At 41.0% G+C, this 27252-nt stretch overlaps 1 protein-coding gene across 2 annotated transcripts in view; it reads left to right on the top strand.

Annotated features, from left to right (window-relative positions):
* SLAMF1 (signaling lymphocytic activation molecule family member 1) overlaps positions 1-19032 on the top strand; it is a 40427-nt gene extending 21395 nt beyond the window's left edge. For both annotated transcript variants that reach the window (XM_020915661.2, XM_020915662.2), the window contains exons 4-7: positions 4066-4164; positions 8610-8683; positions 16681-16773; positions 18356-19032. In XM_020915661.2, the coding sequence (XP_020771320.1) occupies positions 4066-4164; positions 8610-8683; positions 16681-16773; positions 18356-18406 (317 nt within the window). In that variant the 3' untranslated portion in view covers positions 18407-19032. The remainder of the gene's footprint in view (positions 1-4065; positions 4165-8609; positions 8684-16680; positions 16774-18355) is intronic.
* Positions 19033-27252: the final 8220 nt, after the last annotated feature.

Below are 27252 nucleotides of genomic sequence, written 5' to 3'. Positions count from 1 at the left end.
GTAGAGGATTTGAACCCACAACATTCTTTTTGTTTGTTTGTTTTTGCTACACCACACAGCATACAGGATCTTAATTACCAGACCAGCTACTGAGCTCATGCCCCTTGCAGTGGAAGCATAGAGTCTTAACCACTGAATCACCAGGGAAGTCCCCCAACAGAATTCTTAGTATAGGTTTTTTGGTTTTGTTTTATTTTTTGTGTGTGTGGAAACTGGTGACGGCACTGAACCTCACACTCGAGACAGCTCAGACTAAAGGGCTGCAGCAGAGAAAACTCATGGGATTATAGGAAGTTATTGATAGAAATTAAAGAGATCATGGTCAGCCTGACCCCCACAAGCTGTAAAAGTAGCTTTCTGTCCATATTTATTTAAATTCCCAAAGGCATAGAGTCCATGACATTTAGTTTCCATATGCATATGATAATTGAATAAGAGCACCAGAAAGATGAGCACCAAGTGTAGAAGCTACACCTGGGAAGAATGTGGTGAATAATCATCAATTCCACTTGCCTCAGGATTCCCAGGTGGTGCTAATAGTAAAGAACCCGTCTGCCAATGCAGGAGATGCAGGCTTGATCCCTGGGTTAGGAAGATCCCTTGGAGTGAGGGCATGGCAACCCACTCCAGTATTCTTACCTGGAGAATATCCATGGGATGGAGAATTTCATGGACAGAGGAGCCTGGTGGGCTATAGTTCTTAGGGTTGCAAAGAGTCGGACACAACTCCTTGTTGTGATAAATCAGAAGTGATTTATCATGCATGTACCACATGCTAGATTCTAGGCATTGCTCTAAGCACTTTCCATATGTTATTTCATTGGTTCATCAGAACAACTCTGAGAACTGAATATTTTTATGTTTGTTTTGCCATTGAGGAAACAGGGACCCCAGAGGGTATGAGGCCTCTGGAGGTCACAGAGCTATCAAGTGGTAGACCCAGAATTTGAATCCATCTGTCTGGCTCCAGGTGCCCTCCCTGAAGACAGTGTCCACAGCAAACATAATTTTAAGATGTAGGACATAAATCAAGGGGCTTCAGAGTCCAAAGGAGAGGGGAGAATGGGAGCTGGAGTGGAAGGAAAAGTTACACAGAGGAATTAAGCCTGGCCTGGGGTCAGCGCTGGGCAGGCAATGGGACTGGTGAAGGCGCAGTGGGAGGAAGTAGAGGATGGAGCGTACCTGCAGATGTTGGATGAAGGTTGGTGAAGGGTTGAGCTCGGACCTCAGGGAGCTTTTGACTCATAATGTCTGCCAGGCATCCTACCCTTCTGCTGCTCTCATTGTAAGAGGCCTCACCTCCATAGAATTAAACAAACTGTAAAGCCTACAGGTCTCTTCTCACCTGTTTTGGCCATTGCCTTCTTCTGTGACTCTAGGTATGCTTGCCTGAGTCTCAGTTTTCTCAACATAAAACGAGTGAGCTGGGCCAGATAAGCTCTGTAATTCCTTTAAAGTTAAAAAAAAAAAGTCAGTGGTCCTATAACTTAAATCCTCCAATAGATTCATATCAATTTGTATCCAAAGATTAGGGGGGAAATTAGGGCTTATGAAATATCTTTCAGGACTGTGACCAGGTTGCCTTTCAGATATGGCTGACCTGGCAGAAATTGGTCATGTATAGGACCTTGGAGGAGGACAAGAGGAGCAGATAGCTTTCATCCTCCTGAGACCCTGAAAAGAAAGAGACAGTTGTTGCTATTATGTCCTCTGGGCCAGTAATATGCCCCAGTTATGCCAGTTATGCCCCAGTCCCAGTAATATGCCCCAGTTTCGTTTATGTGAGTAGGTAGGTGGCTGGGCTGTCACAACAGAAGCAACTCTCATTTGGCAGGTGTTACTTATGTCATCTTCTATTTTCTAGTTTTACTTTAATTAATTTCTTTAGCTATCTTGCTATTTTCTAGTTTTAGGTACATCACCTTATTGGTTTTTTATATAAAAGAAATTTGAAAGAAATGCTATTTTTTAAATTCACTTATGTAGTTGCAGTGCTTGTTCTTAAATTAACTGTTGTTTTAGACGGTCTCAAAATACATGAGGGAAGAAAAAAGAGGAAACAGTCTTGAAATACTAAGTGCTACTACAACTGTTTGCTGGGTCCATCCCATGGGTTGAAGAAACCTGGTGGTACTTAGGCCGCTGGCCCTGCTTCTTTATCTTGGGATTTGAAAGGTTTCTCCATGAGTTTTCTGGTGTTGGCAACATAAGCACTAAATAATCAATCTGTCACTGTTCCTCAGATACACACACACATACACGTGAAGTGGGCTCTCAGCAACCCTCAGCCATTCAGGTGACAGCTGCTCACAAGGCAAGTCCAGCTCCCACGCGACTTTGTCCTCACATCTCAGACTTTATGTGAATTTAGAAGCCTCATTACAACTCTGCTTGCACCCTTGCTTTCTGATTGGGGGTCATGTGACTGTTAAATTGTTATCTGGCAGGGTTAAAATATGTTTAGTTCTGGGAAGAAACTCTATAATTAAGATGCTTACAAAACCCCAGTTCAGTGGGATTCCCTGGGATGTCTTGATGTGTTAAAGACCTAGAAAGAAAAAAATCTTTTCAAACCCTGGAGGCAACTTCTGCTCACCTATCAGGCTGAAGGCCCAACTGGATCTTGGCAGGATGCATTTTATCAGTTTGTTGCAACTTCAGGCTATATCTCTGGCCAACTTTGTAAATGTCTGAATTGTGTCTGTAAGTAACCTGCCCTTCTGTCCCCTACTTATTCCTTTCTATCAGTTACTTCCCAACAAATCCATCACAGATTTAACAACAAACAGCCTGATTCCACAATCATCTTTACAAATTACTCGTCTTTCTATTTAGAATGTGAATGCTATTACTTCACTTGGAACCCTAGTGCTTTGGGTTGTCTGCCACTGTTCATTACCCTGATGTAACTTAACCCTAAGCCCATACATCTCCCTGACTCTCCAAGAAGTCTGTCTTCAATATTCAGCCATGTTTCTACTCTTAGACCGACCTATAGTTCTCAAGGATCTCTGTGCCCTCTTCCTTATCCACAAAATGCGAGTAATGAGTATCTACCTCATAGGATTGCTTTGAGGATTAAATGCATTAATAGACAAGATGCACTAAAAATGCTTGGTCCATTGTAAATGCTCAGTAATTATCTATTATTATCTTATTGAGCTAAATGTCTTATTTACTAAGACTCTGCTCCTGGTTCAGAAGGATTTGGTAAAGGAGGGAGAGGAGAGAAAGCAATGAAAACTGGCTCTCTGATTTTTAACTTAGTGACTGGTACTCCAGTGATTCAGAAGAAAACTACATGCTTTTCTTTCAGTTCAGGTCTAGTTGGTTCAATACAATTATTTGCATGGAAGGACAATAATAGCACTACTGTGTTTATTTTAAAAACAAGGTAGATCCTCCTTCCTCCTGGGGTCTCATGAGAACTATGTGGGAGTATGGGGACAGCATGTGGAGCCATCATGTTCTTTTTACTGAAATGGATACAGGACACATTAGAAATTTAAAAACAGAGAGACCTAGTAGAGAAATTGACTTAGGAAAAAACAAAGATAAGTTTAGCTTTCAGTTCAGCTCAGTTCAGTCACTCAGTCGTGTCCGACTCTTTGTGACCCCATGAATCGCAGCACGCCAGGCCTCCCTGTCCATCAACAACTCCTGGAGTTTACTCAAACTCAAGTCCATCGAGTCGGTGATGCCATCCAGCCATCTCATCCTCTGTCGTCCCCTTCTCCTCCTGCCCCCGATCCCTCCCAGCATCAGGTAGTCACGTGGTAAAATAGGTAAAGTGAAATGAAAAATAAAACATCTGAATAGAAGAGTCTTTACAAAAACTAGGAGGCTGGAAGTCAAGTATAGTGACAGAAATCAGGATAAGGAAACAGATCTGGAACTCTTCAGTGGGCTAAATTTGATCTCTAAAGCCATGAGAATTAATGTCTCTCTTGAGAAGGAACATAGGCAGAAAACATGAGGCTAGGTCTCCCCACTTCTGCGTGGGATGTTTTTAAACTCACAGCGCTTTTGAGTTTGCCCTTTAACTTTTTTTTTTTTTTTTTTCAGAATCAAGACAATGGGGACTATATGCCGGGCTCTTCTTAGGGGGCATCGTTGGCATTATCATGATTCTCCAAGTGGTGATACTACTGTTGAGAAGAAGAGGTAGGTGTCTGACAACAGAGATTCTTATCAGACTCCCTGTGGTAAGCAGGGAGCTCTCCCCACAAGCACTTGCTCTCACCAGTTTGGCTTTCTGCAGGAAACAAGCACCTTTGCAAAAACACTAAATAAACATATCCTGAAACCTTGCTTAATTCAGCCTCATTCAACATGTCTTGCTTGATCCCCCCACGCTAGTCTATAGGGATGAAAGGAAAGATGAACCACAGGTATATAACATAGGAGACATTACACAGATAATTTAAATTCAGTATGACAAGCACTGCAGCTGAAGTGTGTATAGGATGCTGAAGATAAGAGGCTGAAACTAGGAGCAGAATTCAGAGGAGTCTTGGATCTTGTTCAAGTGAAGCTATATCTACTGACTGATCAAAAGAACCTTATAGTAAGATGTTTTTACCCAAGGGTTGAAACCTTTCTATAATTTCTTTTTATGCTTAAGATACGTCTCTGAGAAAAGGAGGGGATAGTTGTTTCCAGGTGAATTAGCAATGGGGTAACCAAGGCACAGAGAGGCTAAGTGACTCCTGCAAGCTCACCCAGGTGGTTGGTGAGGGAATCAGAACTGCAGCTGTGTGTTCCCACTGCCAGGGTATGTTCCTCTGGGAAGGCCCACAGGTCATCAGAAGACAGCAGAGGGAACACACTTTACTATGATTTAGCACATATTCTGACTCACCTTGGTCAAGTGTGCAATCCATGAGGTCACTTAAAGCCAAACTAAATAGTTAATGGAAAGTCACCCAGGGTAGACTGAAACAATTACGGTCCAATGACTCCCTTGAAGTTTCAATGTCTAGCGTTAGTATCTCCTGGCTTCTCCTCCACGTTGTCCTGTGATTCAATATCTCAAGGCCATGTGCTCTCCTCTGCCACACTACCCCCCACCCGCCCACACCAGCCGCAGAAGCTCCTGCTCCACAATCAGGACAGGTCCCCGGGCTGGTCTGCCCGTGAGGAAGACAGAACCTGATCTTCACACAACTGATCTGATGGCCAATGTCATTCTCAAGCAGATTGGTGTTCTCCACATATAACCTTCTTGGAAAAGCCCTACCTCAGCACTCTGCTGTTGGTTTTGCTTATATAAAATTATCTAGGTCATAGCAGGCCACCTACCTTGTCTCATTTCCTCCATCTAAGAGGTAGCTATGGAGGAACTGGGAGGGGGTGGGGTGATTCAGACAGTCATCGTGATGAAAGCTTATGGGGATGAGGCCCGGTAACCACTTTTGGCTAAGATGATAAAGAAGCACTGAAATACTAGCAGTGAGAAAACCAAGATTCGTGCCTGCATTAACCCTGCTGGCAAAGGTCCTGGGATCCTAATCCACACTCTTTCCTCAACTACATCCTGCTATCACCTCTGAAGGGAATAGTGCTCCTCACCCCACAGTAATTCTCTATCACTTTTCCCAACACACGTACCCATCCTTGTTTCTAATCACTGTGTATTCTTTGTAAGCCAGGAACACACAAAAATCTTGCCTTAAATCTGTGGTTAAAACCTATACTTAATTACTGTAACCCCATAAGACTTTGTTCAAGAGATTTTATTAGCCACATCTACCAGTGTCATTTCCAGAATGCAGTCCATGTGAAGGTTTTCAAATGGACTCTCTGGAAATTCTGGGCCCAGGAGGTACATTGGGTAAGAACAGAGATTTTAGCCTTCAAATAGAGACTTTGCCACTTACGAGTTCTGTGATCAAACAAATAATCTAACTTCTCCTCTGCAAAATGGGGATAATAATACATACTTCATGGCATTTTTGTGGGGATTCAAGAGTCAATACCAGAAAGCACTGATAAGTGATGCATGATAGATGGATAAATAGATGGATGGATACATACTTACATAGAGAAATAAAGTTTTTAACGTAGGCATTACTATTTAAATCCTATTGCCAGAAGAGGGCAGCACTGGAAGGCTCTGGGAAGAACACACAGAGCGGATTTAAAGTATCAATGCTTGAGGTTGGAGTGACATAAGACAACTTATTGCCGCATGTAAGAGTTGAAAAAGAATAGTAGACAGTCCACTCCTTTATCTTACAGTGATGGTAGGAGAAGAGATCCATTGAGATGACATGTGTTATCTAATGCCACACAACTAATGAGGACTAGAAGGTAGATGCCCCAATTCTAAGGCCAAGAACTTTTTCATTAGATCCTAAGGTCTCAGTGACTAGAGTTGAGCTGGCTCATGAAAACTTGTCCCTGCATTGAGGGAAAAAAGCACGAAACTGGGTTATCTTGATCCAGCAGTCTTTTTGAGAAGCAGCGTTCAGCCTTTTGCATCTCTCTGACTGTTTAAGACTGTCCCCTCTACTATAATTTTCAGCGTGAGCTGACATGAAAGACTGAAAGTCCTTAAGGTTATTCTGTACCCTCTCTGTTCCCCTACAACACTGAGGTCAGTGCTGAGTGAGGGTTCTAACTGTACAGACACCCTGGATTTGAACTGAAATGATGTCTTTCACAGAACTAACTTGCAAGCCCTCTGTTATCTCCTCCAATCATCCCAATCTCTATTCTCCATTCCCATATCCAAACACATGCACACTCCACTCAGACCAAAAAAGGGAAGTTGCAACCACCGGGTAAGTAAGCACTCCATGCCCACACCCACACAGGAAAACCATATTTTGGTTTCTTTGAATTCTCTGAGCTTCTCCTGGGGCTGCCCATCATTTCCTCCCCAAGGGTCACACCCTCAAGCAGCACGTTCTGCCACCTTTATCACGAACATACACACAAGGCCTTTTCCTTCCAAATAAAGATATACCTTTCCTAAGTGTTATTTCCTCAGAGACATGTCTAGATTTTTAAGAGAATAAAGTAACTGGTGTTAAAATAAGTCTTCCCTAAAGACTGTGAGTTCCTCTGCATTAAGCCCTATTGCTTTGGCTTAGACTTTGCCATAGTCCCCAAAACAGGCATCCTTGCTTCTGTTTTTTCCCTCCATCATTCTCACTACTTCATGATGCATGCAAAGCATACCTTGAAACATCAGAAAGAATGAGATCGATCTACTGCTTTAGCAAGGAAAAGGTCCTCAATATATGGTAAGGGAGAAGGTCGTATTGCAGAGAAGTGTGTATGGAATGACCATATTTGCATTGAAAAAATATATACAAGTGTCCAGAACCACATTGTCTAATTTGTTGGTCACCAGCCGCATATGGCTGTTTAAATTTAAATTAGTTAGAATTATTTTTTTTCCATTTATTTTTATTAGTTGGAGGCCAATTACTTTACATCATTACAGTAGTTTTTGTTATACATTGAAATGAATTAGCCATGGATTTACATGTATTTGTTTTAAAATTTTTATTGAAGTATAGTTGATTTACAATGTTGTGTTAATTTCTGCTGTATAGCACAGTGATTCAGTTATACATTTATGTATATTCTTTGTCATAGCATATTGAAAGCAATTTAAAATTGAAGAGTTGAACTGAAGGTTCAATTCCTCAGTTGCATTAGCCTCCGTTCAAGTGCTCAGTAGCCACTTGAGAATTGTGGCTACCATATTAGATTGCTGATAGGGAACATTTCCATCATCAAAGATGAAGTTCTATTGTACAGAGTTCATCTGGAAGGAGATACATCAAACTGTTAAAACTATTACTTCCGAGAATGAAATCATACTGGTTACTGGGTGAAGGAGGAAGGAGGAAGTACTTTTTGCTCTCCACTACTTAAATTTTTGTGACAATGAATTATTTCTATAGATTTAAAAAGAAAAAAGTTTAAAACTATTTAAAAATTTAAATGTTCTGCAACATATTAATTTTCAGAGGCCCTGGACTTTGAGGGGGGAAAAAAAAAAAAAGATGGTAGGCATTAGAATGACATGGCAGCTTTATTCCAAATAGTCCCTGGCAGATCATCCGTCTTATACCCCTCCCACTACACATCTACCAGGTTCTCCAGAAACAAGGAGGTGAGAAAACTGTGAATGAACCTCTATGAACTGAAGAATACAAAAGAGGTGTAAATAACTTTCCATACCCTTAAAAAACTTGGAATTCTAATAGGAGACTAGATATGCACATCAAACAATAGAGATCAAAATAATCAAAAGGCATATCAATTACACCTGACAATTACATGTAACACTATGTGCCAGGCACCATCCTATACATTTTACAGGCAATATCTCATGTAATCATCACAACATCCCTGAGAGGCAGGTATTTCAATCTAATTTCACAGATGGGGACATCAGGCCCAGAGAGATCAAGTGACTAACCTAATGTCATAGGACAAATGTGCACGGGATCCGGGGCTCAGTGCTCTTTTCTGTGGTACTCCTGGGGTAGGTGGGTATGCATCGAGATGCAAAGACCAGAGAAATCTGAGCAGAGAGTTCATGCTGGAAACTAGAGCGAGAGATAACCATTATGGTTTCTTTTCCCCAGGTAAAACAGACAATTGCCAGCCAACAATGGAAGCAAAAAGCCTTACTATCTATGCCCAAGTCCAGAAATCAGGTGTAAGTTCTATACTTTCTTTGTCTGGGGTGAACCTGTCATGTTTCCCATGGACTCCCTGGCCAACCAGTTCACTTTTCATGTCTGACATTCATTGTTCTACATGAGTTATGAAGCAGAAGAAATTTGGAAAGCAGAAGGCAACAACAAGAGCTCTCTAAAACGGCATTAAACTTCAGTGTCAGATGGGATGATTTATTATTTGAAATGATGGGAAATACTGGTTTCTTTTCTAGCTATCTGTTTCTTCATAGGAAAAAAATGAGGACACTAGAAACATGTAATGTATGGCTCCTTCCCCCTCTGGCATTTTAGGAGTTTACAGTTCCATGTTATCAAACTCTTTCCTTCTCTAAGGAAAAGGATGCAGCTTGAAGAGAGAGGGAATGGTTGAGAAAGGCTTTTGTGTGACGTGATGGTCTGACCCGAGTTTAAGAGTTTGCAAACATCAAAGAGATAAAGAAGGAGGATCTTGAGGATTTTGCCTAGAGAGTGGCTGGCAGATGGAAGAGGATATGTAGGCAGGAGATGAAAGCAGAACTGTGATGGAGCGATGGTTAGATTGAAATGGAAGAAATGGTTGTTGTTTTTTTTTTTTAATAAAAAGTTTTATTGGAGAAAAATTGAACCACACATACACAGGGAAAAGAGCACAAAAATTCAACTGATACAGAACTGAAAGTCACAACTACCCAATGTTGTTTGTGATTACTTTTCAATTTCTTAAATGGCTTCCCTTAATTTTTTAAATAGCCTTGCTGATTTTTTTCAGCTGAAATAGCATCAAGTTTTCAAAAAATTAAGAGCCCCAGCAAAGGGACCAGCTTTTAAGATAACAAAGGTGACACCAAGAGTCTCCTAATAAGACCAATTCTACCAAAAAATTCCTGAAGCACATAACTGCTGTCTGGTAGAACAGTAGCTCAGAGACCATCAGGGATTAGTTAGAACACTGACTCAGATGGTCCAGTATGCAGAGGGGGCAAACAAAAAAGGTGCATTTCCCTGTCAGATGAGTTCACGTAAGAAAACCAAGGAGGTGCTAAGAAAATACAGGCAATGGCTGCTCAAAATAATTAAGGCCTTCTAAATACCACATATTATTAGGCAACAGTGTGCAGAGTGATGCAATTAGAAAACAGGCAACTTAAAAAAAAAATATGATCACAGGTCTTTGAGAACTCAAGAAAACAATCAATTGCAAACACAAGAGCTGAAAGTCTTCTCAGCTGAGGGTTGAAAGTGAAAGTGAAAGTGAAGTCGCTCAGTCATATCCGACTCTGCGACCCAGTGGACTGTAGCCCACCAGGCTCCTCTGTCCATGGGATTCTTCAGGCAAGAATACTGGAGTGGGTTGCCATTTCCTTCTCCAGGAAGAGATGGATTTTAAAAAAGAGTCAAGATAAAGTTGAAGAGCAGATATGTTAGAAGTAAGAGGGTGGCTAAAGGATAATGGTTAGATATGAAGATATTTTGTCTCTGGGAGTTGGTGATGGACAGGGAAGCCTGGCGTGATGCAATGCATGGGATCGCAAAAAGAAGGACACAACTGAGTGACTGAACTGAACTGATGAAGATATTATAGTTTTTCAGAACTGAAAGCAATTCTAAGTGATGTATAAGCCAGAATCTGGCCTTTAGGCTATAGGGGAAGGCAAATTCTTGAGTAAAAGATGTGAAGGTAAATACAGTTTTGATTAACACCTTGGGAAATTGCATCAGATGACTGTAAATGCATTTCTGTAAACCAGAGATTAATTCTTGGACAAAAATCTTCTTTCTGCTGTCCCCTAGAGGCCTGGAGGATTTATTACCCAGGCCATGACCACCATTGAGAACCAAACTCCCTTTAAATACATGAGTCCCAAGAGCAACCTCTTTAGCCTTTACACTTTCAGGTAATCAGGTTCAAGTTTACCATGGTGCCTTCCCTATCTATTCTATCCCATTTTGATAGCATCTCTCTTTTTACTTCCTGGTGGCTCAGATGGTAAAGAATCTGCCTGCAATGCAGGACACCTGGGTTCAATCCCTGGGTTCAGAAGATCTCCTGGAGGAGGAAATGGCAACCCACTCCAGTATTCTTGCCTGGAGAATTTCATGGACAGAGGAGCCTGGTGGGCTACAGTCCATGGGATTGCAAAGAGTCGGACATGACTGAGTGATTAACAGCATGACATACATACTAAACAATACACAATCTATAAAGTGTCAGTTCAATGAATTATCCCATCTTCATATCTAATAAAGTCTTCTCATCTTGTTTTCCTTCAAGAGTTTTGACTATCCTTATCACTTTGTGCTTTCATATATATTTTAGAATCAGCTTCTCAAGCATCACAAAATGAGGAAAAACCCTATTAGGATTGCACTGAGTCGCACATCTATTATATTTGAGGAGAAATTATATCTCTCAGTATTGAGTCTTTTAGGACCATAAAACTAACCCCTAGATCAAGGAACAGAACATCATCCGGACCCCTAGAAGACCCCCTTGTATGTCTCCTAATCACTCTCTTCTCTCTCCTCCTCAAAGATTCCGTATCCTGACTTCCTAAAAATAAAGTTTACTCTTTTTTTGGACTTTATAAAAATGGAATCCTACAGTATTTTTCCCCCTATGTCTGGTTTCTTTTGCTTAGTATTACCTTTATAAGATACATCCATGTCTTTGAACTTAGATACAATGCATTCATATTCATTGCTTTATGGAATACCAATGTATGCATATACTAGAGTTTTTATTATTCCAATTAACTATTGATGGACATTTACTTCGTTTCTAGTCTGAGGGATTATGAAAAATACAGCTATTCGTATTCATATGTGCGCTTCTTGGTAGATACGTGCACATATTTTTTGTTGAGGATATGTCTAGAGGTAGAATTGCTAAGTCATACAGTATATATGTCTTCATATTGACTAGACAAGGCCAAGCTGTATTTCAAAACATGTATATCAATTTACTTTTTTACACCTGTATACCAGAGTTTCTGCTGTTACACATTCTAATCAAAACTTGGTGGTGGTGTTTTTCAATTACTAAATTGTGTCTGACACTTTGCAGTACCATGGACTATAGCATGCCAGGCTTCCTTGTCCTTTGCTATATCCTGGTGTTTGTTGAAATTCATGTCCATTGAGTAAGTGTTGCTATCTAACCATCTTATCCTCTGCTACCCACTTCTCCTTTTGCCTTCAATTTTTCCCAGCATCAGGGTCTTTTTCAATGGTTTGGCTCTTTGCATTAGTTGGCCAAAGTATTGGAGCTTCAGATTCACCATCAGTCCTTCCAATGAATATTCAGGATTGATTTCCTTTAGGACTGACTGGTTTGATTCTTGCAACCTAAGGAACTCTCAAGAGTCTTCTCTAGCACCACAATTTAAAAGCATGAATTCTTTAGCACTCAGCCTTCTTTATGGTCCAACTCTCACACACATACATGGAAAAACCATAGTTTTGACTATATGGACCTTTGTCGGCAAAGTGATATCTCTGCTTTTTAATACATTATCTAGGTTTGTCATAGCTTTCCTTCCAAGGAGCAAGTGTCTTTTAATTTCATGGCTGCAATCACCACCTGCAGCGATTTTGGAGCCTAAGAAAATAAAATCTGTCACTGCTTCCACTTTTCCCTACTATTTGCCATGAAGTGATGGGACTAGATGCCATGATCTTAGCTTTTTGAATGTTGAGTTTTAAGCCAGCTTTTTTCACTCTTCTCTTTCACCTTCATCAAGAGGCTCTTTAGTTCCTTCTTCTATTTCTGCCACTAGAGTGTTATCATCTGCATATCTGAGGTTGTTCATATTTCTCCTGGCAATCTTGATTCCAGCTTGTAATTCCATCTAGTTCAGCATTTCTCATGATGTACTCTGCATATAAGTTAAATAAGTAGGGTGACAATATATAGCTTTGATGTACTCCTTTCCCAATTTGGAGCCAGTCCGTTGTTCCATGTCCAGTTCTAACTGTTGCTTCTTGATCTGCATACAGGTTTCTCAGCAGACAGGTAAAGTAGTCTGGTATTCCCACCTCTTTAAGAATTTTCCATGGTTTGTCATGATCCACATTGTCAAAGGCTCTAGCATTGTCAGTGAAGCAGAAGTAGATGCTTTTCTGGAATCCCCTTGCTTTCTCTAATGTCTGATGAATGTGGCAATTTGATCTCTAGTTCCTCTGCCTTTCTAAACCCAGCTTGTACATCTGGACATTCTCTAGCAAGTTTCACCTTGCTAGCATGTGAAATGAGTGCAATTGTGTGGTAGTGTGAACATTCTTTGGCATTGCCTTTCTTTGGGATTGGAATGAAAACTGACCTTTTCCAGTTCTGTGACCACTGCTGAGCTTTCCAAATTTGCTGACGTATTGAGTGCAACACTTTAACAGCATCATCTTTTAGGATTTGAAAGAGCTCACCTGGAATTCATCACCTACACTAACTCTGTTCATAGTAGTGTTTCCTAAGGCCCACTTGATTTCACACTGCCTGGCTCTGGGTGAGTGACCACACCATCATGGTTATCCAGGTCATTAAGACTTCTTTGGTATAATTCTGTGGATTCTTGCCACCTCTTCTTAATCTCTTTTGTTTCCTTTAATTCCTTGGCATTTCTGCCCTCTCTTGTGCCCATCCTTGTATGAAATGTTCCCTTGATATCTCCAGTTTTCTTAAAGAGATTTCTAGTCTTTCCCATTTTACTGCTTTCCTCTATTTCTTTGCATTGTTCACTTAAGAAGTCTTTCTTATTTATTAGTCTTTTGAATTTTAGTCATTCTGTTGGATACCTTTTTATAGTTTTCTTCTGCATCCTCTAATTATTAAGCAAGTTGAACAATTTTTCATATTGTTTATTGCCATATTAATATCCTCTTTCTTAAATCAGCTGTAAAATCTCTTATTTATTTTTCCTTTGAGTCTCAGTCTATTTGGGGTGGGATTATCATAAGATACTTAAATATTTTTAGCTTTTTGGCAGTTATATGTTAGCAGATACCTTCACCCATCTTATGGCTTGCCTCTGAAATTTCTCAGAGATATATTTTGATAAAAGAACATTCTCAATTTTAGCATAGAACAATTTAGTAATCTCTTCCTTTGTAGATAAAACTTTTTGTATTCTGGTTAAGAAATTTTGAAGATATTCCAGTTAGGAATATTAGAAGATATTCTTCTATAGTCTTCTAAAAACAGTGTGGTTTAACTTTTAAACTTATGCCTGTTATGTACCTGAAAATAATGTTTTGAGTATGGTATGAGATGGGTTGTTTTATATTTCTCCATATGGATATCCTATTGACTATATTAAAAAGACTGTTCTTGACCTACTGCAGTGCCACATCATTATAAATCAAGGGTCCATATATGTGTGGATCTATTTTGAAGTTCTCTATTCTGCTGCATTGTTCTATTTCTTTACACTTGCACCAGTACCATACTGTCTTTACAAACCTGTGCTTACAGATTTATTATAAATCTGTGGCTCACATAGTAAAGAATCTACCTGCAATGCAGGAGACCCAGGTACGATCCCTAGGTCAGGAAGATCCCTTGGAGAAGGGAATGGCTACCCACTCCAGTATTCTTGCCTAGAGAATCCTATGGACAGAGGAGCCTGGGGAGCTACAGTTCATGGGGTTGCAGAGTCAGACATAACTGAGTGACTAACACTTTCTTTCTTTTCACTTGTTCTTGTTCTTCTCCAAGTTCTTGGCCATTTTTAGTTCTTTGCATTTTCATCTATATATTTTACATTCAATTTTCAAGATCCTCCTAAAAATTTTGTTGGAATTTTAATTAGAACTGCATTGATCAATTTGAGAAGACCATGTATGTTTTAACACTGAACTTTAAATTCACAAAATGTTATGTCCTTTCCTTTATTTAGGTCTTCTTTAATTTCACCCAGTTACTGCTTGAATTATATTCTACAACATTACTTGCAAAGTGCTGGCTAGCTCCTTTTTACTAAAATGATCTTTTACTAAAAGCATTACCTGGGACCTAGTTAGAAATGCAGAAAGTTCCCACCTCAGATCTTCTGAAATGGAACCAAACTTCTAACAAGATCCCTAGGAAATTCTTATGCACATTAAAGTGTGAGGATTCCTGCTCTACCCCAACCACTTCCCGTAGTGGGGAATTCACTGCCTCTCAAGACAATTCATCCCACGTTTGAGCACCTCTTACTCCCCTGGTGGCTCAGATGGTAAAGAATCTGCCTGAAATGCAGGAGACCTGGGTTCAATCCCTGGGTCAGGAAGCTCCTCTGGAGAAGAGAATGGCAACCCACTCCAGTACTCTTGCCTGGAGAATATCATGGATAGCGGAGCTTGGAGGGCTATAGCCCACGGGGTTGCAGAGAGTCAGACACAACTGAGCGACTAACATCTTCTTTCTTTTCTTTTACTATTAGAAAGATCTTCATTATACTGAATCAAAATCTTAGCCCTAAAGCTTCCAACCTTGGTTTAAAGCTAAAGTACTCTATAGAACAATGTAATTCCTCTTGTACATGGCAATTCATCAGATATATGAAAAGAAGGATCATGTCACACCTTGAATCTTCTTCCTCTAGTAAACTTTTCCAATTTCTTCTCTCTTCCATCAGATGACAAGATTCCAAGTTCTCTCCCAATAAAACCCATGGGCTTCAGCGTTAAGTCTTTCTCTATGTTCAGGAAAGGGAGAGTATAACATTATCCTACACCAGTGCCCCATGTATGTTGAAAGGATGACTTTCCAGGCATCAGATATGTCATCTCCATCTAAGAGAAATGTGGTCTCAGTTAACACCTACACTGATTTTGTCCTGGTATTGTAGATTTTAATTCATTCTAAGTAACATTAACAAACATCGACTGAAGGTTTTTGTATGCCCAGCACTGCTTTGTAGGGAATGCAAAAAAATATATAGGCTCTTTGTCCAGGAACTGATGGCTTGTTTGGAAAAGCAACATATAAATATAACAGAGTGTCTTGTATACAGTGTACAGTTAAGTGCCATAATGTGAGAATTAGACTTTAAGTACCTAAGGAATTTAAGTAAAGGAGAGGTCATTATAAGTTGGGGTAACCAAAGAAGAACAGCATGATGGAAAGTACATGTGCTTTAAGTTAAAATCCTGGCTTTAATACTTCTGCTATGTGCCATTAAGAAAGCACTAAATCTTTCTAGACTTTAGCATCTTCATCTATGAAACGTGAGTAACAATAGTATTTAACATACAGAGTGGTTGTGAGACAAATGGGAAGATACATGTGAAGAACTTTGTGAACTTAAAACACTTGCATATGTATGGTTATTATTAAGCTCGATATTTAGATAGGAAAGAGAATTGCTGAGAAGCCAAGAGAGTGAGGAACAGCAGGACCTCTGCATGTTGTGAGTGATGTGTGTGTGTGTGTGTGTGTGTGTGTGTGTGTGTGTGTGTTAGTCGCTCAGTCATGTCCGACTCTTTGCAACCAGATGGACTGTAGCCCGCCAGGCTGCTCTGTTCATGGGATTTCCCAGGCAAGAATACTGGAGTGTGTTGCCACTACCTTCTCCAGGGGATCTTCCCAGGGATCCAAACCTGGGTCTCCTACACTGCAGGCAGATTTTTTATAGTCTGAGTATCAGAGAAGTCCTATTTAGGTGATACAAGTGAGACTAAAATACTGTATAAATCTCATTCTCATCAGCTATCCGTGTAAGAGCCACACCAATTTCAGTTCACTATGAGGAAGACTTTTAACACAGCTGAGAAGTGGTAATGGTAAATCAGGCTGCTCACAGGCTGTAAGCTCCAAGACGTCACTTGAGGAGCCTTAAGCAAAAACCAGGGAATTGGGTTCCAGGGAATCCAGGGGAGAGTTTTCACCTGAAAAGGACCAAATGGCTCCAGAGAACTTTTCAGCTCATAACTTCTTGATTCTGTGCTTCTGCATGAGCAGAATTAGATGGAAATAACTCGCTGCTCAACTGACATCTTGTCTACTTTATTTCCCTTGTAGTCTGTTCAGAAGAAACCTGACCCCCTGCCGGCACAGGACCCCTGTACCACCATCTACGTCGCTGCCACAGAGCCTGTCCCAGAGCCCGTCCAGGTGAGGCGTTGCTCTGTAAAGAGGGGATAGGTGGAGGCAGGAAAAGGGTGGAACCTGTGTAGAGCTGAAATGGAGAACGCAGGTCCTAGCAAGCAGGTGGCAAGGAGCATCTGCAGCCTCGACTGCAGGGCTTCTGGGAAAACCCTCGTGGCTTCTCACGTGCAGTTCCTGCTCGCTGTCTCTTCACCAGTGTTTCTCTGAGAGCTGTCTAAGGACCACATCAGAATCAGCTGGCATATTTCTTAAAAATAAAGATTCTGAGAACTTCTCTCTAGGATCTGTTCAATCAGAATGTCTATAGCAGGTCACCAGGCATCTGCACATTAAAAAAACAACATCTTCCAAGTGATCCTGATGCATGCTTAAGTTCAGGAATTGCATCTTGGGTCCAGGAGTTCTCGATTCCAGCTGCATATAGCCAGGGGAGCTTTGTAAAAATGCCCATGCCTAGTTTCCATTCAGCCCTATTTATCAGAATATTTAGGAGTAGAGCTCTGCAAACGTGTAAAGCATATGACGCCTAGCCCACCAGTTTTATTCTGTTGCAATATCAGAATGGAGTAAGTTTACTTGACAAAAATCTTCTTTTTACTATATGAACAGGAGTAAATTCTGGGCTGAAGTCTTGGCTCCACTTGGGCTTTATTAAATAAAGCATTTTAGGAGATAATGGAGGATCAAAAGACCACAGAAATATCTACTTTTACCTATTTTCCTTCAAGCCTACTGTATACATACTCAGCAATGCCTGGGAGGATGCCTTGTCTCCATTTTGAGGTTTAGTTACAGAACACTCCTATCCAAAGGGAAGGAAAAACATAAACCTGACTTTAAAAGCTTTAAAAATCATATAGATTTTTAATGATGTTTTCTTGGGGAAGAAACACTGCACTTGGTATATATTCACATTTTACAGCAAAACCACCTGAATTCCCCACTCCTGTCTCTTTGTGTCTCTGACTCTTGAATCTCCTCTCCTATGAGAGTTCTTTGCTCACAGTCTTCATCTCCTCCCCATCTCTCTCCCACCAGAACCACGTCTTCCTTCTCCCTTTAGGTATCACTGATCTTCCCTTTTTTAAAACTTGGTACTTTAGAACTCTCTTGGCTGCTCTAAAGTGAGTGCCAGTCCTCAGATGACTGGGTGAGTTCTCCTAGTCTCCCTGCTGGCTTGCATATGCTTGAAGGAAACTGTAGCCCATCTGTGGGCAGGCAGACAACCTGGGGACCTGAGTGCTGCCTCTAGCTCTATGGTTTCCCAGGGGTCTGGTGGTTAGTACTTTGCCTTCCAATGCAGGGGATGTGGATTCGATCAATCCCTGGTTGGGGAGCTAAGATCCCACATGCCTCAGGGCCCAAAAACCAAAACATAGATCGGAAGCAAATAAACTCAACAGAAACTTTAAAAATGATTCATATCAAAACGATCTTGACAAACCCAGCTGTGACAGATGCTGAGCAAGTTGCAATGCTACCTGATTCTCAAGAACCTTTCCTTTTCCTGAGCATCACACTTTCCATTTACAGCCTGTAAACCTAGTGCTGGACCCTCCACTCACAGACCTGTTCTGTTTTCCCCCAGGAATCAGGCTCCTTCACAGTCTATGCCAGTGTGACGCTTCCAGAGAGCTGACATCACAGACTCAGTGAAAGGACTTTCTGAAGGAATATAGAAGAGGCAAAATAAACACTGAGCTTGGTCCCAGATCCCAAGTATTCTGTGACATCTGCATATGTGCCTTCTTCTCGGCCCGGCTCCCCGGTGATGCTTCTTCCACATCTACCTGTGACATGGATACGGAAGTGAGGCTTCCCAAGCGCTTAGCTCTGAGTGGCACAGGCTCAGAGCAGAGAGCTGGTTGATCTAACTTTACATCTCTGGGGTGTGGCAGATGAAATGGATAATGCTGGTGCAGTCAGCCTGGACCTTCAGGTGTCTTGCCTTTTGCCGCAGCTGGATGACAGCTAAAGGCAGAAAGCCAGCACAGGACACCTAGGACCTGTCTCAGACAGCTGACCACCAGCCACAGAGTCTGGAACCGCTTACACCTTGTCTGCCCGTACTCAGTCTGGGAGCTGCTTGTGATCGCCAAGTAGACTTCATCAAGGCTCTGTGCCTGTTTCTCTCTCTGAATAGACAGTAAAGGCTGAATGCCTCATTGTATGTAAAACACTCTGACATTATTCTATCAAAGAAGCTATTAAAGTATTTTATTTGTAAAACCTGGAAGCTAAAGAGTCAATAAACTAAAAACATGATTTTGAGGTCTCTGAACTTTGAATAACAGAATGAAAAAAATCTAAGATTCTTAAGAGTACTGTTTTGTGGAAATGGCAGTTGGATTTAAAGAAAATCGGCCAGTGTTTGGTGATGCTATTACAAAGGAACTTGATTTTCACTTCCCAAAATGATTTTTAAATCCTACTTCTCTATTTACTCCATTGAGCAACAAACCTGGAGCCTCAACTAAGACTGCAAACTGACTCTGAGACCATTTTACATCCATGGCCTCATGTCTTCAGGGTCTCTATCAAACAAGTCTTAATCTTTGCACACCTCTCCTCACCACTAAACATATCCTGAAGTAGAAAATTAACATATTTTGGTCTAAGAGTTTCAACTAATTGAATACTTAATAGTTTAAACTACAGGCTGCAGACAGAAAGAGATTCTTCCAGTGAAGTCCTATTTCCCTTCTAGTCTCTGGTTTCAGACAGGCCTTCTTGAATTTAAGCACTTCTTCTTTCTGATAGGGTCTTGTATGACCTCAGTGAACACTTTAAGAAACTGCCAGCAGTCTTACAACTACATAACAGGGGTCACCAACTTTCCGGCCCAAAACTCTGAGGTCCTCATAACCTTATACTTTACCCTCTCTAGTCAATCAATTCACATTTTAGTTCTGCTGTTCAGTGCATCTCATTTCTTAGAACCAATTCCAGTAGTATTCCAATTTGTGATGAACAGGAACTGACACTGAATTTTTTATATAGAAAAGGAATCTACTGAAAAGATGCTGGTTAGTTCATAACTACTGGGAGGTTCTGTAAAATGATGGTTTGAAAATGAGCAAGAAGCGGGGAGACTTTGGCTGTGGCTAGGACTACAGCCGGAATAACAAAACCAGCCCAGGGATGACAGTGCTGGCAGTACTCCTATTGTCCTCCCAGCACTAGACCCAGACTCCACCACTCCCTCCCTGCCTCAGCCAGACTCGGAAACTCCAAACTGCTGTTGTACTGTCTATACCAAAGTGATTTCTCCAGGGTCCATTCTTCATCTTTTCTTCTCTAGTTTCTAAATGAGAAGCTAAGATCAAGCGACCAATCCCAGGTCATATGTCCATGTTCTACTTCCAAGGGAGGTTGGGAATTGAACCTCTGGCATTTTCCACTTTCATCGTTTTGGTTGGGTCTTCCACAAACATAATGAGTGGGATTCAATGTTGGGCAGGCGCACGCACACACACACACACACACACATACACACAAACACACTTAGCACTATACCACCTGTGTATAGTCTTAAGCTCATTAGCTGCCTATACTCAAAAACTGAGGAACTGCTAATCAGGATTTGCAAACCCCAGGGCGATGAGCAATCACTCGTTTACTATAACTCAGACTTTTTAGCAGCTCAGTTCCCAGCAGTTGGGTTTTTCCTGTGGCTGAATTCACCTGATAGACGGGCAGAAACAAATGAGGGAAAGAAGAGGCTATCCCTTCAAAATTCCCTTACCAAGGCTTGTGAGCTAACTGGGAGAATGGCTACATCTTGGAATCTTTTTGGCTATCCTTCAAATAACATTCAGTGTATGTCTTACATCATCAGGTCCAGATTCAAGTCGAAAACTAGAGAACCCCTCAGATTATTCTTTTACTGCTCCCCAGATTTCCCCTAAGGCATTGTGGCTAAGCTGGAGCTTTCTTTTTCCTCAGTCTTAAAAAAAAAAAATTAAAAATTAAACTGATACTTTAGAATCTGGTTTCCCCGTGTTTCTCCAATGTTTTCTTTTGACTGAGCATATCTGAATTCTGGAGAACTCAGGAGGAACAGACCCATTCTCAGTTTTAAGGGGCTGGGGTTCTGAAATAAACTGGGCGTAACCTTAAGCTTCCTTAGGACACTTACCGTAGTCACACAACCAGGATCTGATTGATAAAGAGTCCATATGCTGACTGTGAAACCACTGACTACAGTAAGTTTCTTCTCTTCCTCAAGATTCTGTTTCTACCTCCTGGAAAGAGTAAAATACAGACAGTCCACCCAAGAAATTGTACTTTCATCTTTGTTACCCAGAGAATATGTAACATAGCAATGTGGCAAAACAGGTTCCACAACCTTGTGTCTCTATCGCTATAGTTGTAAAGCTTGAAGGTGGCTGGTTTGATTTGATGAACTGCGAGGTTGTCCTTTTCCTAGGGGAAAAGTCAGGAGTCACACTCCACACAGAGAAGAAACAATTTTTAAAGGATTAATTTGTGTCACTGCCAAAGTTATTGCCTCCCCTGAATTTCTTCAACTTCCCCTTGTGGAGCAAATCTAGATTGGGTTTCTCAACTGCAGCACTATTGACATTTTGGTTCAGATAACTGCTTGATATGGCGGACTGTTCTGTACATCGTATGATGTTTAGCAGCATCCCTGGCCTCTGCCCATTAGATGCCAGTAGCACATTCCCTGTCCCTGGTCACGACAATCAAAGATGCTTCCTGACATTACCAGATATTTTTGCAGGGAAAAATCTTCCTACTGACTGAGAACCCCCAAATTGAGAACAACTGATCTAGAAACATACTGGCCATCTAGTCATCTTTGCTTAGACTAAATATACATGAATATACCAAGAAGTGGATCTATCAAAAATCATATTTTCTATATACATTAAAGATTAACTACAAGGGGAAAAGAACAGTAGGAAAGGCAAATGAAGGATAGTCAACAGGAATTTGCTGTATGGCTCAGGAAACTCAAACAGGGGCACTGTATCATCCTAGACGGGTAGAATGGGGAGGGAGATGGGAGGGAGCTTCAAAAGGGAGGGGATATATGTATACCTATGGCTGATTTATGTTGAGGTTTGACAGAAAACAGCAAAACTCTGTAAAGCAATTATCCTTCAATAAGAAAATAAATTTTTTAAAAAATCATATTTTGAAAGTGGCCACCTAGTCACTTAAGAATGACCCAGAGAGGAGGAGCCAAGATGGCGGAGGAATAGGACGGAGAGACCACTTTCTCTCCTACAAATTCATCGAAAGAACATTTGAACGCTGAGCAAATTTCACAAAACAACTTCTGATCGCTAGCAGAGGACATCAGGCGCCCAGAAAAGCAGCCCATTGTCTTCGAAGGGAGGTAGGACAAAATATAAACGATAATAAGGGAGTCAAAAGAGCTACGGACGGAGACCCGTCCCGGGAAGGGAGTAATAGAGGAAGTTTCCAATCACCAGGAAACCCTCTCACTGGCGGGACTAGGGGAAGTTTTCTGCATTCTAACTGGGAGGAAAAATTAAACAAGGCCCACAGATTACGTGCCTAAAAGCAACTCCCAGCAGAAAAGTACCCCAGACGCCCGTAACCGCCAGCAACAAGCGGGGCGGAACGGAGAGGAGCGGGCGGCATTGCTTAGGGTGAGGACCGGCCCGAAGACCCTGAGAGCAATCGGAGGGAGCTTTTTTAAACTGTGGGATAGCAAGGGTCAAAATTAACCGGCCCGAACACACTGCCGGTGGTTCGAAAAACAAAGGGACTGAGAATCTCCAGAGAAGAGCCGGCCCATCCCCGCTGGAGGTAGGAGGCACGGGGGAGGGGAAAAGGGCAAACTTAGCCCCTGAGAAGCCACCCCCTCCCACACTGCAAACAGGCCTCCGGGTTCTAGCTAAAGACTTCCTGAGACCCGACTGGCGGTGCGTGCTGGGGCCGCGGAGGGAAAAAGCGCGCCGTACCCGGGGAGAGAGGGCGCCCAAGCCTCTGGCTGCCTGGGCCGCTCGCCGCGGAGGGAAAAGGCGTGCTGCACCCGGGAGAGTGCGCCCAAGCCTCTGGCTGCCTGAACCGCTCAGGCCGGGGAAGGCACAAAACGCAGGAGCAACCGAATCTGCGCTTTTCTGGAGTACACGAAAACTGGAACCGCACTCAACGCAGGGCCCGCTCCATATAGAGCAGCCGGGAGCCTGAGCAGTGTAGACGGCGAAAGCACAGACACCCGTGAGCGGGGCAAACCCAGTGTGGCCGGAACACGGTGAGTGCTATCCACACGGAGCGGTATCTGTCTGCAGCGCCCCGCCCTCCCCGTAGCAGGACTGAACTGAACTAGAGAACCTAAATAAGAGATCAGCTCCGCCCGCCTGTGTCAGGGCGGAAATTAGACACCGAAGAGACGGCAAACAGAAGCCAAATAAACAAAGGGAACCGCTTCAGAAAGGACCGGTGCAACAGATTAAAATCCCTGAAGGTAACACCGACTACACGGGAAAGGGGCCTACAGATAACGAGAAGTGTAAGCTGGAAAGAAAAGAAGCTATCTGAAATTGAACTGAACCTACGCCGACCGCAACAACCTCAGAGAAATTCCTAGATATATATGTACATTTTTTTTTTAATTAAAAAAAAAATTTTTTTTCTTTCCTTTTTTTTTAAATTTTTTTATTTTTTCTCTTTTATTTTCTTTTATAATTCCCTATTACTCCCCCATTACTCCTCAACTTTCATTTTCATATATTTTTATGATTTTTTTAATTAGGAGAAAAAAAATTTTTTTCTTTTTTTTTTCTTTTTCTTGTTTTTCTCTCCTATTTCCTTTTAGAGTCCTCTAATACTCCTCTATTATTCCTTAACTTTCATTTTCATTTCACTATAACCTTGCCAAAAAAAAAAAAGAGAGAGAGAGAAACCCTATTTTTAAACTGAACCTCATATACAGTTCTAAATTTTTTTTGTGTTTTTGTTTTTAAATATTGTATTTCAAAGAGTCTAACCTCTACACTAGATTTTCAATCTTTGTTTTTCAGTAGTATGTGATATAAATTTTGGTCATTTAAGAATCCAAAATTCAGTTCCCATTTCTATTCAGGAGTGTGATGATACTCTCCCACTTTTGACTCTCTGTTTTCTACCTCAGAACACCTCTATTTCCTCCATTCCCCTTCTCTTCCCAATCCAACTCTGTGAATCTTTGTGGGTGTCTGGGCTATGGAGAACACTTTGGGAACAGATAACTGCGTAGATCTGTCTCTCTCCCCTTGAGTCCCCTTTTTCTCCTCCTGCTCACCTCTATCTCCTTCCTCCCTTTCCTATTCTTCATGTAACTCTGTGAACCTCTCTGGTTGTCCCTCACGGTGGAGAATCTTTTCACCATTAACCTAGAAGTTTTATTGTCAGTGCTGTATAGTTGGAGAAGCCTTGAGACTATTGGAAGAATAAAACTGAAATCCAGAGGCAGGAGACTTGAGCCCAAATCCTGAGAAAACCAGAAAACTCCTGACTACACGGAACATTAAGGAATAAGAGACCATCCAAAAGCTTCCATACCTACACCAAAACCAACCACCACCCAAGAGCCAATAAGCTCCAGTACAAGACATACCACGCAAATTCTTTAGCAACGCAGGAACATAGACCTGAGTTTCAACATACAGGCTCTCCAAAGTCACACCTAACACAGAGACCCATCACAAAACTCATTACTGGACACTCCATTGCACTCCAGAGAGAAGAAATCCAATTCCACACACCAGAACACTGACACAAGCTTCCCTAACCAGGAAACCTTGACAAACCAATCGTCCAACCCTACCCACTGGGTGAAACCTCCACAATAAAAAGGAACCTCAGACCACAAGAATACAGAAAGCCCACTCCAGACACAGCAATCTAAACATGAAAAGGCAGAGAAATACCCAACAGCTAAAGGAACATGAAAAAAGCCCACCAAGTCAAACAAAAGAGGAGGAAATAGGGAATCTACCTGAAAAAGAATTTAGAATAATGATAATAAAAATGATCCAAAATCTTGAAAACAAAATGGAGATACAAATAAATAGCCTGGAGACAAAGATTGAGAAGATGCAAGAAATGTTTAACAAGGACCTAGAAGAAATTTTAAAAAATCAATTAAAAATTAATAATGAAATAAATGAGATCAAAAACACTCTGGAGGGAACCATGAGTAGAATAACAGAGACAGAAGATAGGATAAGTGAGTTACAAGATAAAATGGTGGAAATAAATGAAGCAGAGAGGAAAAAAGAAAAAAGAATCAAAAAAAATGAGGACAACCTCAGGGACCTCTGGGACAATGTGAAACGCCCCAACATTCGAATCATAGGAGTCCCAGAAGAAGAAGACAAAAAGAAAGGCCATGAGAAGATACTCGAGGAGATAATAGCTGAAAACTTCCCTAAAATGGGGAAGGAAATAGCCAACCAAGTCCAAGAAACCCAGAGAGTCCCAAACAGGATAAACCCAAGGCGAAACACCCCAAGACACATATTAATCAAATTAACAAAGATCAAACACAAAGAACAAATATTAAAAGCAGCAAGGGAGAAACAACAAATAACACACAAAGGGATTCCCATAAGGATAACAGCTGATCTATCAATAGAAACCCTTCAGGCCAGAAGGGAATGGCAGGACATACTTAAAGTAATGAAAGAGAATAACCTACAACCTAGACTACTGTACCCAGCAAGGATCTCATTCAGATATGAAGGAGAACTCAAAAGCTTTACAGACAAGCAAAAGCTGAGAGAATTCAGCACCACCAAACCAGCTCTTCAACAAATACTAAAGGATCTTCTCTAGACAGGAAACACAGAAAGGTGGTATAAAAGTGAACCCCAAACAACAAAATAAATGGCAACGGGACCATACCTATCAATAATTACCTTAAATGTAAATGGGTTGAATGCCCCAACCAAAAGACAAAGGCTGGCTGAATGGATACAAAAACAAGACCCCTATATATGCTGTCTACAAGAGACCCACCTCAAAGCAAGGGACACATACAGACTAAAAGTGAAGGGCTGGAAAAAAATATTCCACGCAAACGGAGACCAAAAGAAAGCAGGAGTCGCAATACTCATATCAGATAAAATAGACTTTCAAATTAAGTCTGTGAAAAGAGACAAAGATGGACACTACATAATGATCAAAGGATCAATCCAAGAAGAAGATATAACAATTATAAATATATATGCACCCAACATAGGAGCACCGCAATATGTAAGGCAAACGCTAAAGAGTATGAAAGAGGAAATTAATAGTAACACAATAATAGTAGGAGACTTTAATACCCCACTCACAACTATGGATATATCAACTAAACAGAAAATGAACAAGGAAACACAAACTTTAACAGACACAATGGACCAGCTAGACCTAATTGACATCTATAGGACGATTCACCCCAAAACAATCAACTTCACCTTTTTCTCAAGTGCACACGGAACCTTCTCCAGAATAGATCACGTCCTGGGCCATAAATCTAGTCTTGGTAAATTCAAAAAGATTGAAATCATTCCAGTCATCTTTTCTGACCACAGTGCAGTAAGATTAGATCTCAGTTACAGGAAAAAAATTATTAAAAATTCAAACATATGGAGGCTAAACAACACGCTTCTGAATAACCAACAAATCATAGAAGAAATCAAAAAAGAAATCAAAATATGCATAGAAATGAATGAAAATGAAAACACAACAACCCAAAACCTATGGGACACTGTAAAAGCAGTGCTAAGGGGAAGATTCATAGCATTACAGGCCTACCTCAAGAAACAAGAAAAAAGCCAAATAAATAACCTAACTCTACACCTAAAGCAACTAGAGGAAGAAGAAATGAAAAACCCCAGGGTTAGCAGAAGGAAAGAAATCTTAAAAATTAGGGCAGAAATAAATGCAAAAGAAACTAAAGAGATCATAGCAAAAATTAACAAAGCTAAAAGCTGGTTTTTTGAAAAAATAAACAAAATTGACAAACCATTAGCAAGACTCATTAAGAAACAAAGGGAGAAGAACCAAACTAACAAAATTAGAAATGAAAATGGAGAGATCACAACAGACAACACTGAAATACAAAGGATCATAAGAGACTACTACCAGCAGCTCTATGCCAATAAAATGGACAACTTGGAAGAAATGGACAAGTTCTTAGAGAAGTATAACTTTCCAAAACTGAACCAGGAAGAAATAGAAGATCTTAACAAAACAATCACAAGCAAGGAAATCGAAACTGTAATCAGAAATCTTCCAGCAAACAAAAGCCCAGGACCAGATGGCTTCACAGCTGAATTCTACCAAAAATTTAGAGAAGAGCTAACACCTATCTTACTCAAACTCTTCCAGAAAATTGCAGAAGAAGGGAAACTTCCAAACTCATTCTATGAGGCCACCATCACCCTAATTCCAAAACCAGACAAAGATGCCACAAAAAAAGAAAACTACAGGCCAATATCACTGATGAACATAGATGCAAAA

The sequence above is a fragment of the Odocoileus virginianus genome, chromosome 5, assembly GCF_023699985.2.
Source record: "Odocoileus virginianus isolate 20LAN1187 ecotype Illinois chromosome 5, Ovbor_1.2, whole genome shotgun sequence".
In the NCBI taxonomy this organism is placed as follows: Eukaryota; Metazoa; Chordata; class Mammalia; order Artiodactyla; family Cervidae; genus Odocoileus; species Odocoileus virginianus.
This window is presented reverse-complemented; position numbering and strand designations above follow the sequence as displayed.